The sequence below is a fragment of the Gouania willdenowi genome, chromosome 16 (genome assembly GCF_900634775.1).
Source record: "Gouania willdenowi chromosome 16, fGouWil2.1, whole genome shotgun sequence".
NCBI classification, from domain to species: Eukaryota; Metazoa; Chordata; class Actinopteri; order Blenniiformes; family Gobiesocidae; genus Gouania; species Gouania willdenowi.
In genome coordinates, this window is record NC_041059.1 from 37,248,726 (window position 1) to 37,268,090 (window position 19,365).

Genomic DNA, 19,365 nt, shown 5'->3' on the forward strand with positions numbered 1-19,365 from the left:
ACAGTATGTTTACCAATTGTGGTTTGAGTTTCAATAAATAAAGTAACTAAAGTCTCTATGATGTTCTACTTTATACAGCTGGCCCTTGAAACACGCTAAAAAATCTGAAATCTTTTTCATGTTTGAAAGTTTTTCAAAAAAAGAAACGTAAAATTATTTTTCCTAGTAACTACTTACATTTACAAAGAACTAACAGGTAAATATAAAAAATACTCTTTTTACTTTGGACACATACCTCAAGTGTCCATATCTTTAGTATTCATCTGATCAGACTAGAAAACGACATTATGCCTATTGAATTATTAAAGGTATAGTGGAGGATTTTCCCATAGTTTAGAAAAGACAAAATGCACATGCGCTACACTCTGCGTGTTGCCAAGAGGGAACGCCTATTAAACGTGTGCAAGAGAGCGTGCACGAGCCCAGTGTCGGTATCGCTCATTACTTTTCCCACTATGTCAGACTCACCACTGGTAAGTGAAAACTAGCTAGTGACGAGCACGTACGACGGCCTTACGTAAACATATCACCAGAATGATTGACAGTTAGGAGGACCAATAATCTTGAAGATCCACGTGGAATTTGAAGCAAAAATAACATCCTCTACAATACCTTTAAGGAACAATTGGTAAAAATGTCTGAATTCTTTAGCCCCAAGTGTGTGGGATGTCCTGGAAATGAGTTGAAATGACATGAAATGACGCTATATTGAACCAGGGCCCCTCCAAAGTTTAAATGAATCTTCCATTGTGTCAGTTCTATCTTTGGGTCAAGTTTAGTAAGAATCTGTGATGTAATCCTGCTAATGGTGTAAATGTGAGCTCCTTAGCGAAGGTAGAAACACACAAAACAATAACAATGATGAAAACACCAAAACCCTTTGTTACCTCCACCAAGGAGGAGCTAATGTCTGTTAATGTTTGTTCACAGGATATCTCACCATGTTCTGAATGGATTTTATTAACATTTGAGCTGACGGACAACGTAGAAAGGTTCTCTGAGTGCTCTTGTTGTTTCCTGTGATATTGCTCAGATTAGCGATGTCTGGTGTAAATCAATGCTTTAACGCTACCTGCTGCAGCTCTGTCTCTCTGTGCTGGTGTCTCAGCTCCATGTTGAGGATTTTCTCCTCCAAAATGTTCAACTGCTTCCCCTGTGGGCTCTGTGCGTCTTTGGCTTTCTTCAGGTCCTGAAGCAGTCGGGTTAGCTAAGCACAGAGTAGAGCAGGATGTTTAGACTGTGAGACAGTTCACAGCACAGGAACACAAACCCCTCCAAGTGTCTCAAGACCCCAAATGGGGTCCTGACCCCAGGGTTGAGAACTCCTGTCCCATAGGATGTTATTGGAAAGTGAACATATTCAATCCACCCATAAATAATCTTTCTCTCTTAAACACAACTGTCAGATCTGCAACAATCAGGATCTTCAAAAAGTGGGCAGGGTGCTGGGGATGCACAGGGAGCCACATCCCGGCAAGGCGGTCTGGCTTGGCCCTTGGAGGGGGCCCTGGCTTTTAAAAAAAAAAAAAATAAATAAAAAAACTAAAGCCCGTGGCGCGGGCGACATCAACAATAGGTGATTTGGGGCGCCATGGGGGGCTAGGTTGGGGTGCCTGGGGGCCGACGGGGAGACTCCCGGCGGCCCCCTGGTGCCTTATGCGGCTTGGGGTGTGGTCGTCCTCCCTGGGCGGGCTGCTCCTGGTGCTGCGTCCATTCCGGGTCCCTCTGGCCTGGGGTCGGGTCCCTGCTGGCTCTGGGCCCGGCGGCGGGTGCCCGCCGGCTGCCCGTTCGGCGTGGCTCTGGTCGTCTGCTGGGCGTGGGCTTCGGCTCCTCCGCTGGGGTCTCGGGCGGGGAGCTCTCTGGGCCCTCCCCTCGGGGGGTTGGGCGCGGGGGTGTGGGGGGGGATGGGGTGGGGGGTCTGGGGGTTGGGGGTTGGATTGGTGGCGTGGTGCGCTGGGTCCTTGGCTCCTTGGGGCTTTCTCGGGTGTGTATGGGGGGGGGCGATGGTTGCCTCTCGGTTTGGGATCTTGGGGGCGTTCGGGGGGCTGCTTGGCCGTGTGGTGGTCGCCGGGGGCCCCCAGATTGCCCGCTCTTGCTGCTGGCCTGGCTGCTTCCGGGGCCCGGGGGCGGCTCGTGGGTTTTGCAGTGGCGGTTCTTGGAAATACATTTGTCATGGATGCACTGGCCTTGGGCTGTGGGATAACACTCATACTGGGCTCAACCACAGACACGTTGTTCCCAAATACCTGTTTTATGGAATTTCCACTCACCTCTTCCTCTGTTCACAGCCACCACCATTATTCCTAAGCCGCACACTGGTCACCAAACTGGCTTGATAACTCAACAATAAGCACAATATACACAACCACAATTTCACATCGCATCACTTGAAATCTATCGACTATTCCCCACCCATTCCATTTCCTATCTTGTATCCCTCTTCCCTGTTAACTTCCCCACCCCTCTCCAACCCCTCACCTTGGTGTAACACTGCCCTCTCTATTTTTACATCCTCCCTTTAATAAAGTATTTCTTACCCTTCCCTAGGGAGAGCTGGTGATGGTCACAATTATGCAAAAAAAAAAAGAAAAAAAAAAAAAAAAAAAAAAAAAAGTGGGCAGGTCTGATTCTAAGAGAACTGATTGGACCAGCTTAGCTGTTTGGTTACCATGGTGATTTAGCCTGCTAAAAAGTGAAGCAGTGACGTAGAACAGAAAACCCAGCATGGTAGTTCAGGACTAAGTTCAACTGCATGTTATTATTTACATTTAGGATGTACATATAGATTAATGTGCAGAAAAAACACATTGATTTTAGACATTGTCTGATTTCTCCACATAGTAAAAAAAATGACAGATAATAGGAATGATTTGTCCTTTGATCCTGTAATCACCTGCTTCTGCAGAGCCTCCTCTCTGTTCCTGGATACAACCAGGGCGTCTTCAGAGCCCTGGAGGTCTCTCAGCTGTTCTTGCAGATGTTTGATCACCACCTACAGAACCAAACAAGCAGAGTTAGAACATCCTGGACTCAGCCAGTCTGATCTGAGACATGTTTACCTCCTGTGAGCTGACTTTACAGCTCAGTTCTGCCACCTTTGATGACGAGTGTTCCAGGGCATGAGCAGCACGTAGACCGTCCAACGTCCTGACGTGGTCTGCCTTCAGTGACGAAAGCTGCTCTGCAAAACGCTTTTCCAGCCTGAGAAATGATGAAGCTAATGAGAATGGAGCTGAGGAGAGCTTTGGGCTGAAGGTTTAAATACCTGTGCAGCTCCTTCTTTGCTTCCTCAGCCTCAGCCCTCAGAGCCTGTGTCTCCTGCTCCGTCTGCAGCTGCTGCAGCTTCAGAGCCTCGTTCTCCTGCACAACCTCAGAAATGTGACTTCCTGTCAAAAACAAGCAATGCTGATTTATAAAGATGCTGTATTCAGTAATGGTTCAGAAACTGATTTATGATCAGACATTTACAATCTGTGATTTCTCAGAGTGAATTTAGTACAAATACCAGCAGAACGTGTCGCGCTCCATCCGTGCTCATGAATTTAATGATTAGTCTGAGTTTTTACAAGCTATTGATCCAAACACTCACAGAACTAATAATGGGTTTATTGTTTCCATTAAGGTGTAAAAACATACTGTGAGTCTATCACACACTTACTGATTAACATCAACTGTAAATATTGAATACTTTTAAAATTTTCAAACCACAGAAACTTCATCTGATCCTTTCTTTTTTCCATCTTCCCTTTAGCGGCTAGAATCAGATCAGAATCAACTTCATTTGTCATTGCACATGTTACAGAGCAGTTTCATCCCGTCCAAGAGACATTAAAACACAATCACATATAAGATGGGAGGACAGGAGCGGGGTCCAGGGCGGACAAGAGGAAAGGATTGTCAGCCGCTGGGGGGCGCTTCACCCACCTTCCCTATAGGTTTGGGGGGAGGGAGGGCGGACAGACGGCCAACGAAGGCGTTGAAATATAATCCCTTTGCTCCATTCTAAATACAGTCAGATGACGTGTGACAATCTTGAATAGATCCTGTTCAAAAACAAAGTTCCAGGTGGTGGTGGGGGAGAGGAGGAGGGGGAGACGGAGCGTCTTTCTGCATACATTCTGGTGATAGATGAGATAGCCTTGGGGAGACGAGGCTGTCTTTGGGAGCCAAAGAAAATAAGAGATTTGTTTTCAATTCAGGCTAGCTCAATTCCTTGAGTCCCGGTTCTCCCAGCAGTAATCCAATGAGGAGGCCTTTTTAACGAGCAAGCAGAGCATTCAACTTCTCCAAGTTGGATTCAATTTCGCGTAAACGCTCATTTATCACATATCACGTCCTGTTGGTGTCAGCATTGGTTTCTATTGGCTGTTCACTCAGAGTAAAAGCTGCAGCTCATGTGTTCTCACGTCTCAGATCATGAACTCTGTGATCTTCCTCATGGGTCTTCTGAAGACGTGCACTTTTCCTAGACCAGTGGTTCCCAAACTTTTTCTGCTCCGCCCTCTTTTAAGACTGAAAGACGATCACAGATACAGTAATAAAGCTCTTTGTTAATAAATGGAAAACACATTTTTTTCAGTTTTTCAATCTCAAGGTTCAGCAAGGTAATTTACTGCCATGAATCTGACGATATGATACAATTTGCATGTCATGATATGATATATTTTTTTCATAAAAGTTTAACTTTTGCTTCTACAACAGATTCTGATTCTGTTAAGTTCTTAAATTCTTAAAAAAATAACCACATACATCTATGAAAGTGTCCAGTATGTTTTATGAAAATCAACTTAAATCAACTCAAATTAAAATGCATCGAGAAGTGAGGCAGTTTAACAAGGTCAAGATCACCTAGTGACTGGGCGTTTACGTGCTATGTATATGTTAGCGCAATTAAATGTTTTTGTTGTTAAAAAAAACATGATTTATTTATTGATTTGAACATTATTTGGATCGATACGATAATGTTATGACGGGGAGCATCCTGACATTTGGGAACCACTAGTCTAGGCAGTGACCGCTCTTGAAGCTGAGCAGAGTTTGATGAAATGAAAAAAGACAGCGTGGTTAGAGAGAGGGCGTGGTTATAGAAAGGGTGTGGCTAAGCCAGGTATCCTCCTGTAAACCTGATTATTTAAGTGCACTTTGATGATGAAATACCCCCCAGGATGTTAAAAGCAAGTTATTCTGGGATCAAACCCAGAAAATCTGTAAGTGGATTCAGAAACACGTTTTGGGACACGTTGCTGAAACATGCTAAGATTTAAAATGCTGATCTTTACATTTTTACTGTTTGAAAAGTAGGAGAAGGAAAACCTTTGACCTCCTGAGGCCGAATCATTGTTAACATTCTGTGGAGTTCAGAGACCCAGACCCTCCCTCCTCAGTACATGTTCCACATCTATCTATTGTACATCTACACACTTACAGTTACAGTTAAAGACAGATCAAACATGCAGACCTGTAAAGATGGTAGGGTGGTACGCCTTTTCCCACTGAGCAGATGGGAACGTCTCCCCCTCCACGGTGACGGGGGGCAGAGCCGTGGTCCGGCCCGGGTCCTGGGGCGTGTCCCTCCTCTCTCTCTGCAGGCGCTCCACAGTGCGGCTCAGCTCCTGAATGCTCCTGGTCTTACTGAGCAGCTCCTGGTTCAGGCGTTCCTTCTGAACATGAACGGCTTCCTCAGCCTGACGCTGGTATCGACCTGGACCAGAATTCTGCTGCAGGGGAAGCAGAACATTCTCAGCTTCAATGAGTTCCTACTGAGTCATTCTGTCATTTCACAAATAACCCACGCACTTCGGTCTACAAAAAAATCTGAATTTTTGACCAATTGTTCCGTGATTATTCAATGGGCACACTGTAATATATTACTTTGATTGGATGAATACTTTTTGAGATATGGACAATTTAGTGAGAGGGGTATGTGTCGATTTACTCTCCTCCTTATTTTTCTTCCATTTTCAGCTTCTAATAAACTACATCACATAGGAAAATGAAATTTGGTACAGTAATACAGTCATGAAAAACTAATAAACAACAGATGATTATAAGACAGAGCTAAACTACAATGACCTCATGTAACGGTTTTTCAATATCAGCGAGTGGTGAAATAACCCGCAGTTGTGGTCCAAAATAAAAATGAAGAAGTTGCATGAAGAAAAAATGTTTTATATTCAAAGAGTCAACTTTAACTATAAATTTATCAGATTTTTTTTGTTATATTCCCACATGCAGTTATGGTCCAATGAAAATAGCATTTTTTCAGATTTCAAGAGACTGTCACCCAAGAACCAATGCATATATGTGACTAATCATTAGTGATGTCAACAGTCTATGTACATAGCTTAGGGCTGGGCGATTTTGCCTACAAAAAAAATTTTTTTTTTCAATGCAAACATCATACATATTGTCTAAAGTGCTACTTTATTGCTGTGATTGTCCTCAATAGTTAAAATGCATAGAACAAACTCAAAATAAAAAGTAATTAAAAATTAATAAATGAAAAAAAAAAAAACTCAAATTTGCAAAATAAAAATAGTTTTTTTTATCTACAATTTAATCTAAATCGATTAAATCATTTTTTTTGCCCAGCCCTAACATATATCATAGCTGATTAAATTACAGGGAGCTGAGGCATATGTAAAGTTGTTTACTGAAGACTCAAACATGTTCCAGACCCACACTAACTTTTCCCTTTTTCCCAATTATGAGGGGCTGTCATGTCCACCAGATAGGATGTATAGCAGATCTATATATCTCTATATTCTGAGAGAGTAGGTAGAGCTGTACTATTATACCAAATTATAGTCCCCTATGTGACGTAGTTCTGAAATATATAGTGACGCTGAAAATCAAAGAAAAATAAATACGCACGAAAATCAACACATACCCCCCTCACTAAATTGGCCATATCTCATTCATCCAATTAAACTGAAAATGTACACTGTGCCCAGTGAACAATTGGTACAAATTTCAGACTTTTCTGAGACCGAAGTGTGCGTGGGATGTCCTGAAAATGGAATGACTCAACAGATGTTGAAGAGTTCCTCCTTTCTTCCTGACCTTTAGTTTGAGCTGCTGCTGAAGGTGCATCTCCTTCTCCTGATGACTCTGCTTCACAGCCTGCAGCTCCTCCTCCAGCTCCTGGACCTTAGACTTCCACGGCTCTGATCCTGATGCTGTTTCCTCCAGCTGCTGCTCCAGCTGTGAGATCTGCTGCTCATAACAGAGCTGATACACAATGACAGAAACTATTCAGCGTGAAATACTTTCACACCATGTTTTAATCAGACAGTTGTCTGAATACTGAGACTAAGCAGCTATAACCCCAGGACCGCCCCTCCTTACACGCTGAACACACGCTGTTTTATAGAGCTTCATCTTTAACATTTTTGCACATGCACAATGGATGTATGAGTAAAAGACAGCTGTAATGTGACTGCTGCAATGACCAATCAGAGGAGAGCTTGCAGAGCGTGTTTATCAACATCCTGAGTCAGGAATGAATGGAAAGATCAGTGAGTAATTATTAACAGATGTATCCTTGATATCAAGGATGTTAAAAACACAAACTAGTTCACTCGTGAGTTGAAACAACTCTGACATGTTAACTATAGACACCGATCTGATCATCTTTATCGTATTGGTTGATATTTTGCATTTTGTGCAATTAATGTGATTGGCTGTAATGTTTTAATTTGCAGATCCAATCAATGACGTCCCTGTCGTAATCAAACTTTCTGTAGATGCTTCCATTGCATTGTTTTACACCGAAGAGTTGTTTGCTCTACGTGACACGACTCTATAGTATTTCACTCACATTTGTGCACAAAGGTGAAAACCTATGAGCAGACAGCAAAAATGTGGATCAGTTGGAGTGAAGCAGCTGAGCAGTGGACTTCTACCCCAGTCTACTGGCTCTGAAAGTGGGGGCAGCGTCTGCTGTTAGTGTGTGTGTGTGTTTGTATGTCCTAGAGCGGAGCAATGCGCTCCCGTTTACTTTCGGTTTCATACTGGAGACTTCTGTCCGTTTCAGGGTGATGGTGGACACAGAAACGTGCGTGTGTGTGTGTGTGCGCCCCACCTCCGCTGTACACCTGTATATACAGACTATAAGCAACAGCAGGTTTTGCCATGCCACAGTCAGGAGATATGTGTTTGCTCCACTAATGCTAATGCTAATGCTGATGGAGGCTTCACGTAGTTCCAGTGTGGTTTGCCTCCACAGCTTCATCTCCAACTCTCTTGTAGTGGACACAGCTGCTGTTCAGGGACTAAATTAAATGGTTTAGTTCACATTTACACCAGGGAATTTTAGCTAAATAAGAGTTGTAGTATGAGCAAATAAAGACCATCAACATCAGTACATTTGGTTACGCTGCTATGTATGATCACAGACATTGAATATTCAGTATTTATTGTGTCGATGGTTGCACTTTGTTGGCGGTCCCCGTGCAACGTCTCAGCGTCAGCTGCTCATAGTAAACAATAAGAAATTTTCTGCTGAAATGATCAATAATTGTATTGAAGATCAGCTCGTTGCAGCTTGTAGCTCATTGGCTATCTCATAACGCTTAGAATGAGACATTATTTGGGTCTTTCTAACTTTACTGAAGTCCTGATGCAGTGATCTATATGACATTGTTACACTGAATGATGATTCCTGCAATGATTCATCATTATCATACTACACTATTGTTTCGTTATCTCGAGATCTAAAGATAATTATCTCATTATCACTGGAAAACAAAGTGTCGTTATCTCGAGATCTTGAGAAAATTAAGTTGTTATCACGGGAAAACGGAGGAAAGAAAATGTATGAAATCATGGCCCTTTAGGGCTTCTGTAGAAAAGCACTAGCAAAACAAGGCTTAAATTAGTGAATTATTAAGCATGCTCACTAGTTTAAGCCTTTTTTGGCCCTTACTAGTAAACTAAGTGGACCCAACAAGCAACATATCTACTAGTGAAGCCATTTGCAGCAGCACTAATGAACTAGTGTGTACTAACTTACCAGTGTAGAGAAAATAAGCACTAGTAACTAGTTACAGGAACAAAAAAATCCAATAAATTGGTAAAAGTGGACTGACTCAGGCTTCTGATTGGATGCTCAGTCCAACCAATGAAAACTCAGTAAAAGGCACACGTGCATGTTTAGTTCTATTTGTTTTTGTTATTTCAGTTTGGAGTTCTAATTATTTCTATTCAATATTTATCTATTTATCTTTAAATGGTTGATATTTTTTCACAGAGCCACATAACTGTATCTATTCTTACAAACATTATAATATTTATTATTAAAAAAGGTTGTCAAGTTAAATCAATGTTGTTATATGATCATTTTGTACCGATGATACATTAGGGATGAGTTGGGACCCTGGCCCCCGTTTGGTCAGGTGCAGCCCAGTATAACCACAATGCTTCTATCAGTACGTGTACCTTGATCCTGTGGAACTGCTGCTCCATGGCCGACAGGCTGCGTTTGGCCTCCTCATCGTGACTCTCCAGCTCAGCCTCCAGACGCTGAACCCTGCTCTCCAGCAGCTCAGTGATCCCACTGCTGGGAGCAGCGTCTGAAGCTGAGGCTGCAGCGTAAATCAGAGCTGGGAGAGAGTTGGGGTTCCTGCTCTTTAGGATGTGTTCCAACTCCTTCACCTGTTGAGCACAGACACACTCTTAACAAACATTCCTAACACTTGTGAGTGTTGCCTTTGATGCTGGGAGGCAAACCCGTCGCTGTAGGTCCTGCATCTTCTTTGTTCCCACAGCTTGGTCTCCCATGTTCCTCCTTCTGCTCACTTCATGTTTCAGCTTCTCCACCTGAAGTGGACATTGGAGACTAAAGATTAAAGCTACTGTGTAATCCATAAATCAGACATACAGTAGGCAACCTGTGGCCTGGGGGCCACATGCGGCTCTCGGTCTAATTTTGTGCTGTCCCTAAATTAAAAATGTAATTCATGAAGTTGGAAGTTATTTGAAGAACAATATAATACACAAAAGCCCAGAAACACAGAAAACGACAGCAAAATATACAAAATGTCAAGAAAAATAGAAAAAGTAACAGAAAAAACAATGCAAAAAAAATTCATAAAACACATAAAATGACTACAAAAAAAACAACATATACAAAAGAACTTCAAAGACAAGAAAAATTTGCCATATTGACGAGAAAATCTACAAAATGAATTTAAAAAGAGACAAAATGTGTGTTTTAAGCTTGTGTTAATGCTCAGATTAGTCATTATTAATATAACCCTGGGATCAGACAAACACATTTTTGTGCCCCCCGCTGTGATAGAAGTTGCCCTAAATGTAATCATTGTGGGTCATCAATGTGTCACCTGCTCTTTGAGCTGCTGGATCTCAGCGGTGGCCGCCTTCAGTCTGTCAGCATCTCTGTTTGGAGCAAACATTTGAAGCTTCTTCTCCAACACTTCCACTTCTGCTCGGTGCTTCTGCTGCAGCTCATGCAGCTCATCACCTGACACACCTGGTTGGTTGGTTATCATCAAAGGTTTCTCCTGCTGCATCAGCACTGAAACCAGTTCATATAATGTTTTCATGTATCTGATTCATATCATCTAAATCTGACGTCATCTGTTCATCGAGCACAGAAGTAGATTTTGAAGAATAACTGAGAGATGGACAACTTAAAATAAGACAATTAAAGCCACGTCTTTCTGACCAAACCTTTACTGGATATCAGGGTTGGGGTCAAATATAATTGTAATCACGTAATTGATAATAATTATATTTATGGCGTAAATACAACTGTAATACTAAAAATATGTTGCTGTCATAATCTATGGGTATACTGACACATAAAAGGCCCAGAAATAGTTTGTAATTCTATCAGCTTTGATCTGAAACCCTCACAGAGAGCTATGAACATAGACTGTTCACATTTATGCTTTGGTTTTTGGGTGACAGTCTCTTGAATTCTGAAAACATGCTTTTTTTCCCACTACTTTCATTGGCCCATAACTGTATGTGGGAATGTAAGAAAAAAAATCTGATCTCTGTTAAATCATAGTATAAAGATTCATCTTTCTTGGGATATAAAACTTTATTTTTATTCATTTTTATTTTAGACCCCAACTTTGGGTTATTTCACCACTCGCTGACCTTACATGAGGTCATTGTAGCTTAGCTCTGTCTTATAATCATTTGTTGTTTATTAGTTTTTCACAAGAATCTGTTGAGACCCAAGTCCATGGGATGTCCTCAAAATTGGTTGAAATGACATGGAATGACCACATCCATCAATTTGATTGATTGACTTTATGATCATGTTGTGCTAAAGCCTAATGAAAAAGCCCCGTTAGCTCTTCTAAAGCCATGTGTGTACCTGAGGAGGAAGTCGCCTGAGCTCTGGACAAATCTCTGTCCTTCTTCATGAGCTGCAGCTCGACTTCCAGAGCCTGCTTTTCCCTCTTCAGGATGTGAGTTTCCTCACACAGTTCATCCTCCTTCCTCTGCCAACAGAAACCAAGCTCAGACAAAGTTTAACTACAAACGTATTTTAATGATTCTAACCTGATGAGTAGTGAGTTGAGCTAACAGGTCCGTGATCCGCTTAGGGTGATCCATCGTGCAAACTTTTCCTACTGCACTGAAAGACTTCTTCAGCTGCTCCCTGGTGTTACAACAGAGTGTGACAAATAAAAACCCATGAACGAAGAATAATGGATGATGTAGCGGAGCACTCACTTTGTGGAGGACAGCTCATTGAGCAGCCTCTGGTTTTCATGGAAAAAGGCTTCTTCATTGGCTTTACTTTGGACCTGCTGAGCCTTAGTCTGCAGATACAGCTTCTCACTCTCCTGGAAAACAGCAAATCATCATCAGAAGTGACTCAATTCTTTGTATTACTCACTGTTTATGTTTCTGCAGAGAATGATGTGGCTCATCCTAGTCCTTTTGATTGGCTGCAAAGCTTTCTGTCTAACGAATAATTAATTAATTAGTCAAAAAAAAAAGAAAAAGTAAATAATAAAAAATAGGCAGTGCAGGTCCGTAAGCTTGTGTGAGTGTTGAGTATGGGGGGTGGTCATCACAGTGTTTACATGTCATGCAGAAGGTGCTAGATAGTGAAGCGAGCCTGACCACTGTAGCTTCACTCACACCACACCTGCTTCGTGTTAAGGCACATCAAACATACAGCACATGTGGATTGTGGGTGTGACTTGTGCATTGTGCCCATGTACCCATTCTAAGTCTATGGAAAATGTAGATGTAGTGTCAGACTTTGGTTAGATTGCAGATGTCTTTGCAGGCGCAGAGTACGTGTTGGAGTGACTGGTGTGCATTAATTTAGAATGGATGCACGCATGCACGCACACACATTTGTACTAATTTGTCTTTTATCAGATTCTACCTAAACCGCCGCTGGAGCCAAAGTCTCACTCTGAACTGAGCTGAAAACTTGAGAGCCCTGTACTACTATTACTACTACTACTACAACGTACAGGGAAATATTATAAACCTAATGTGCCCCTTATGTAATTAAGGATAAGCAAAACAAAAGCACGTGGGGAAGCGCATGAGGCTGTTACATTGCACGCTCCATTGGCGCCACAACCAGAATATGAGAAGAATCTGCTGCTCCAGCCACAAAGGGACTCACTCAGTATGTTGCTTTGTGTCAGTCCCAAGGCTGGATAGATGAGAGGGGCACCTTTGGTGTAAAACCCACCAGTTTCCTCTATTGTAGTATGTTGGATGTGCATAACATGTTTGTGTGTAATTCATTTTCCCACTGGGTTTTTTTCCTTGCCGAAGGAGGGTCTAAGGGTAGGGGGTGCTCCAGTACATTTATTATAAACTTTATTCATCAATTTGTCATGCACATGTCCCATAGAATTAAAGCAGGGAAATCGCACACCCACAGAGTATGTACACCTCTTTGTACATCCAACCTTCAAACACATACTCATTTGGCCTTAAATGACAACTCTACTTAAGCTCCTCCCACTATATGAATACATACTTCTGACGGGCACTGTACTAGTAATAATAAAAGTAAATAATAAAAAGTAAGTAATATTAGTAAATAATAGTAAAACAATTAGTAAATAATAATAAGACTTTAAGAAGAAAACTGAACAGGATTACAATGATTGCTATGATTCTTTTTTATATCCTATACATTTGTCACTGTTTTGAAGGTTGTTTTTTATAGATCTATTTGCTTTTCTTTATTTCTGTTCCCAAACTTTCCCTCTACATACAGTATGTCTAATAGGAGGAGGCGTTACCTGCTGGTAACCTTTGATGAGCGTCTCCTGCTCCTGGAGGTCTTTCTGAAGTTGATGGATCTTCTCCTGTGCAGCAGGGTCTGCAGCACCCTTCAGCCTCTGATTCATGGCTTCTTCTACATTCTTCAGCTGGAAAGTATCAAACTGTGGTCGAATCATTTAAAATCTATATCAATGATGGATGTTTGTGTGATGGTGGAATGTGTTGATCACCTTGCTTTGCAGCACAAACTTCTCTTTCCTGAGTGAGCTGAGCTCCTCTATGGCCTCCTTCATGTCCTGCAACTCCTTTTCCTTTTGATCCAGTTGAACCCTCAGCTCCTCTGCCTCATTATTAATCTGAGGTTCAACACAAGAGTTACCTTCACATTTGGTTTCACAGGAAAAACAACATAATCAAAATAGTACTGAGAACACCTGTCAGGTTTACTCTTATGTTAGCGTAAGACTGACTGGAAACCAGTCCAGGGCAGCGTTTCATTTGTTGACTTAAGATTTTCGTCATAGTTTTTGCCAACTATATTATTTTAAGTGACAATAACCAGACTACAAAAAATAAAAATAATAATAATAACAATAATAATAATAATAATAATAATTTTAGAAGGTATCCAATCAAAATTAGGCTTTGTTATTTCATTATGTGGAAGGTGCACCAGCCTTAATATGATCCCATTTCAGATTGATCAGTGATAATTGAAGATTTAAAACAAATGCATAAACTTTTAACTTTTATCCTGTATATTTTAGTCAACTACATCTTTAACAGATTTATTTGAATAAAATAATAATAATAATAATAATAATAATAATAAAGGGTTAAGTGCTTAAGGGCCCACAGCGATACTCAAACCAGTGACCCTCCAGTTACAGGTCTGCTTAGTCTACCACTGCCTAAAACTCCAAACCCTTAAAGAGTAACTAAACCCCAAACCCACTGTTTTCTGTTAAATACATCTATATTTGGGTATTAAGTAGTGCTGTTGATTGATCCTAGTCCCACTCTTCATGTCTTCAGTTGTAAAATGTCACAGTTACTCTGAGGGTTAAACGCCAGCTATTACAATTGAATGTTGCTAATTGCTGAGACAGATTATTTGGATTATCGTGACCATCGAGCAACATGTTGGCCCTATAAAAGCTGAGAGGAGGGAGGAGGGTTTCCTCCAATCATAGTCCTCAGTAAGTATTGATTGACAGCCTCAACAAGGAAGTCTAATGCTCTGTACAAAGCAGCCTGCTGCAGCGGTGATGTTTGTGACTCTGTGCTTCTATAAAGAGCAGATTCTGGTTTAATCAGAGTATTCATTAAGCTGTGTGTATTCCCATCTGTTTCTGTGTGTGCTCAGATGTACGCTACGTCTTATTGCTATGTACGTGAGGTGGTGGGAAGGTAGGGCTGTTTGCCCCCGAGTGGCGTCTGTAAGGCTCTGTATGAGCTTCACATCGTGATTGTGCGTGCATGTGATAGTAGTGACACATTTCAGCTGTGAACTCACTGTTGAACGGCAGCCTGAGTGGGCGTGTCTTACTGCTACAGCAGTAACGCCCATAATCAAGGCATTTTTTGAATCTCCTTCCAAGTGGCAGGTCAGCAGAAATCAGGGTTTAGTAACTCTTTAAAGTGTTAAAGCTGCAGTATGTAAGATCATGGTCAAAAATCCATCCTAATCTTTGATCATATTGTAATACAAAGTGTTCTGAGAGGACAATGGACCTCTGCTCCTTCACTTGGCTCTGTATTTAAATCCAGGTCCAATGTGACGTCCTTTTTCAGCAAATTAGAGGTCTTCCTACAGAGTGTGTTCCATGAGCTGTTTTAGGCGTTACTATTGGCTGCCCGACTAAAGTCAATGCGCGTTCCATGTCCTATCGGTAGTAAAGGTACAATGGTGGACGATCCAGCTGCAGAAGTCTCTCCATCGCGGCGTTAGGCACAATGGTTACACGACAAAGCAAGCGGAACAAGGAAGGCAGACGTGGAAAAGCAACAGAATAAAAGCACAAACATACTTGGATGGAACGCACTCCACAGTAGGGTGCAAGAAAAAAATTGATTAGGCGATATATCGTGATATTTCACCAGACGATTATTGCATCAATCTAAAGGATTGTCCAAATTGATTTTTTAAATCACATTTTTTTTTACGTAAAAAGCATTTTATTGTGCTAACATATACATAGCACGTAAACTCCCGGTCACTGTGTGTCAGTGAACCACATCAGACCTTGTTAAACTACCTCACTCCTCATGCATTTTAGTTTGGAAGTTGATTGCACTTTATTTTCATAAAACTTACTGAGCACTTTAATAGATGTATGTAGTTACTTTTTTTTTATTTAAAGAACTTAAGAACTTTCCAGAATCAGAATTGGTTGTACAAGCAAAAGTTGCATTTTTTTGAAAAATGGAATTTGACAGTTTGATAAACACACCACTTGTTTTTGATATTGGTACTTTAATTACAGTTACCATTTACTTGTTCTCGCAAGTTCAATTTTTTTTTATTTATATATTGTATTTCCTACCATTTGTACTTGTAAAAGTGAACTTTGTAATTATTGATATGCAATATTTTGTGATGTATATTGTATTGTTTAGTATCAGGATATATCGCATTGTGACATGCAAATCGTGACTCGCGTTGTATCGTCACTTTCATGGCAATGCACACCCCTACTCCACGGTGGTTGGCGCGGAGTCAAAGCAGACGTCTGTTACCGTGCGTTGTCCGTCCCACTTACTGGTATCAGAGAGAGAGAGTGATAACAGACGGGATAAACCGTGTGTAAACCTAGGAGAAACATATGTGTGGGTCCGCTCTGACCTGCTGCTGGGATCACTGCAGACACATGTGAGCGCCTTGGGAAGGTGGAGGAGCTCACGGCCGCTGTAACTACAGAGTGAAAACTCAAAGAATACAAGATAAAGTCCCTACATTAGTCACTCGTCTCTATTGAGAAAATAGGGCTCCACAGTTGTGCACGTTCACAAGGATACTGGCGAATACAAAACAGAAAAGAGGAGGGGGAGCATAGTTGATTCCATACAAGTCTCACAATTCTACATACTGCAGCTTTAAGCAAAAATTAAATGGGTGTAGATCAGTGCTTCTCAAAGTGTGTGACACGCCCCCTGGTGGGGAATAGAAGTATGACAATAGAAACTTTTCAATTTCACACCAAATGCCTTTCTAGGGTCAATAACACTAAACAAAACGCCGACACACAAAAAAAGTAATAATGAGAACCTAAAAATGTAGTAGAAATTAAAAGAGCATTAAATTATTACACTGCAAAAAATGTAGCGTGAAACTAAAGTACAAAAAAATGTTCCTTTATTTCCTGTATTTTTGACTTATTAACCATTAGTCATTAACTAACACTTTTAAATTTGGTTTTCATGCCTGTGATTAGTTTAATTTAATTTTGGAGTTTTAATTTATTCATGAAATATGTTAGTGGCATTATGAAACATGATGTAACTTGTTCCCTGTTGGTTTACTTCATACGTGCAGTGAATTTCCTTTTTTGTTTTCTTAAACTTTTTGTCACAAAATGCAAACAATGATTCTTCATTTCCTGTATTTTTGACTACTGCACCTTCACATTTGTTTTTCAATTGGTTACATTTAGGTTTAGATTTTTGATTCATTATAAAACATGATATTACTTGTTCTGAAATATTGTTGTCAGGATTATTTGGGGGAAAGTTTTTCGATCAAAGTGGGGAATGACCCAAAGAGTTTGAGGACCACTGGTGTAAATAGAAATGCAGGAATACAATTAGTTTGTGTACAAATGCTCCATATTAATGTCAGGTATGATAACTGAACCTGTGTGAGGGAAGTTTAGCTCCAGCTGATGTAACACTTGTATCTAGAACGTGTTCTCATGGTACTGACATGTGGACAAGGTTCCTGGGAGCTGATTGGAGGACATCCTTCATGGGGACTTCTGCTCGTGTGTGTCTGCTGTGAAAGAACATCCACCAAGGACTGCACCGATGATATCAACTCACTGCTCACCCTCACAGGGGAGTCTGTAATCACATCATTGAACACACACAGAAACTGTTATACAATATGATCAGAAAAGTCCAGGAAACGTCTGCTATAGTTAGATCAGATATCGGCAAATGAAGGCCCGTGGACCACATGTGGCCCTTAGTTTAATTTGTACTGCCCCCAACAAAAGTACACAAAACGATAAAGAAAACACACATAATAACAGAAAAAATACATACAGCGGCCCTCATTTATCAACCTTGCGTAAAAACAGGTGTACATTTGAATCAACCATGAACCAACATGTGATTTATGGCCAATCTCAGTGTACAATTGATCAGGTGTTGATAAATGCAGCGGCTGAATTTGATCGTCATTAACATGTTATTCCCTCCTGTTTTAGAGGCCCCGCCCACTGAAAATCAACATTCTCATATCAGAGGTGAAGCAAAACAAAAATGTACTTTCTGATTGTGTGAAAACTGGACTTAAAGGAGCTCATTTAAATGCTCTGTGGATCAGGATCAGCTACTGAGCAGGTGAAGTCTGCCCCCCCGTGTGCACTGAGAACAACTCCACAGCAGAGATCCCAGAGACGCATGGATATGACGTTTATATCAGCATCAGTTGTCCGCACGCTTTATGCAAAAATATCACATTAAAAGAAATTAACAAAACCCTTAAAAATTACTAAATGTTGTTGATTGTTTATTATGCCTTCAGCCAATTTCACCAATAATTCATCACATTACTGATTAAATACTGCAGCCCATTTGTAAAAGTTTAAGAGACTATTTACATGCATTCAATCTAATCCACTTTATTTATATAGCACATTTAAACAACATGACATCATAAAAACAATAAAACCAAAACAATGCAAATGAGCTCCACCACTAAATAGACAGAAATAAAAACATTAAAAATAACAATAACAATAAATTGAAAATTGTAAAAATAAAAAAGCATAATTTATGAGGACCTCATTCTCTAGGACAAAGCATGTGTGAGCACTGGGTGGGCCGACACGCTTGTGCACAGACAATAGAGAAGTTCACTAGCGGGGTTATATGGTTTTCCGTGGAAGGAAAACCAAAAAAGTGGCATCAGTAATATTGTGAGCTTTTTTTTTTTTAAATGAACTTTAATTGTTTTAATAATCTGTTGCGATCTGTTGTGTGTCTGTTTAAGCTTAAATGACAGCTGACGTTTGTTTAATACGTTATTTTCAGTCTCAGTCAGATTTTGCTGCTGCACCACAAATCCACAGATTATCGTACACGAGTCAAATCTGATCGTAGCGTACGATCACGTCACAATTGATAAATATTGACGCTTGTGTGAATATGGTCGAACACACAGATCTGAAAGTATGAACGTTTGATAAATGAGGGCCAATGACTCCAGACATACAAAAAATACACAAAACAACATCAAAAATACACAAAACAACAAAAACACAAATTTGCCACAAAAAAACCAATGCTCAGATTAATGCTCAGATTAGTCATTATTATTCTAATGCTGACATGAATGTTGATCATGTAACCTTCAGATACAGATACAGTCACATGTTTGTGGCCCCGCCCCTGTGATAAAGGCTCTGAGTTAGATCTCCTCTATTCTGTTCTGTTGGTAGTGTTGAAGTGAGCACCTGGAGATCTGGCCTTATCTCGGCTCTTGACGACTTTAGATTTAGACTGTGGCTGTGGTGGGGGACCAGGAGGAGGGAAGGTGGACCTGTTTTTGCCTCTGTTCGTCCCTGGTGTAGTAGAAGCTGCTGTCTGTGTCTGTCTGATGTCCACTCCCCTCCCTCTCACTGAACACACGCTGGGTTTTTTCACTGAGGAGGAGGGGGATGAACCATGGAGGGCCTGCAGGGGAAGTCCACTGTTAGTTAACACCAGGAGGAAATCAATTACATTTTTTAAATACAATTCCATCTTCCATTATCCATATTCATGTTCAATTACAATTCAATTATGAATATGGTGACCAGCATTATTGCAATTAGTGGCGATTGAGGCTCAGTGGTAGAGTGGGCCGTTCAATAATCAAAGGGTTGGAGGTCTTCGGGCAAGGCACATTACCTTGTATGA

The 19,365-nt window shown here is 40.9% G+C and overlaps 1 protein-coding gene across 5 annotated transcripts in view; it reads right to left on the reverse strand.

Moving 5' to 3' along the window:
- Positions 1 to 19,365, reverse strand: part of cep162 (centrosomal protein 162) — a 53,991-nt gene that overhangs the window by 1,784 nt on the left and 32,842 nt on the right. For 3 of the 5 annotated variants that reach the window (XM_028471668.1, XM_028471666.1, XM_028471670.1), the window contains 16 exons: positions 18,921 to 19,140; positions 17,165 to 17,301; positions 13,473 to 13,598; positions 13,260 to 13,403; positions 11,713 to 11,825; positions 11,539 to 11,638; positions 11,351 to 11,477; positions 10,344 to 10,537; positions 9,730 to 9,819; positions 9,439 to 9,654; positions 7,063 to 7,230; positions 5,459 to 5,717; positions 3,266 to 3,386; positions 3,060 to 3,201; positions 2,894 to 2,992; positions 1,073 to 1,207 (listed from right to left, as the gene is read on the reverse strand). In XM_028471668.1, coding sequence (XP_028327469.1) covers positions 1,073 to 1,207; positions 2,894 to 2,992; positions 3,060 to 3,201; positions 3,266 to 3,386; positions 5,459 to 5,717; positions 7,063 to 7,230; positions 9,439 to 9,654; positions 9,730 to 9,819; positions 10,344 to 10,537; positions 11,351 to 11,477; positions 11,539 to 11,638; positions 11,713 to 11,825; positions 13,260 to 13,403; positions 13,473 to 13,598; positions 17,165 to 17,301; positions 18,921 to 19,140 — 2,391 coding nt within the window. The remainder of the gene's footprint in view (positions 1 to 1,072; positions 1,208 to 2,893; positions 2,993 to 3,059; positions 3,202 to 3,265; positions 3,387 to 5,458; positions 5,718 to 7,062; positions 7,231 to 9,438; positions 9,655 to 9,729; positions 9,820 to 10,343; positions 10,538 to 11,350; positions 11,478 to 11,538; positions 11,639 to 11,712; positions 11,826 to 13,259; positions 13,404 to 13,472; positions 13,599 to 17,164; positions 17,302 to 18,920; positions 19,141 to 19,365) is intronic. The other 2 variants (XM_028471669.1, XM_028471667.1) reach the window with 2 other exon arrangements.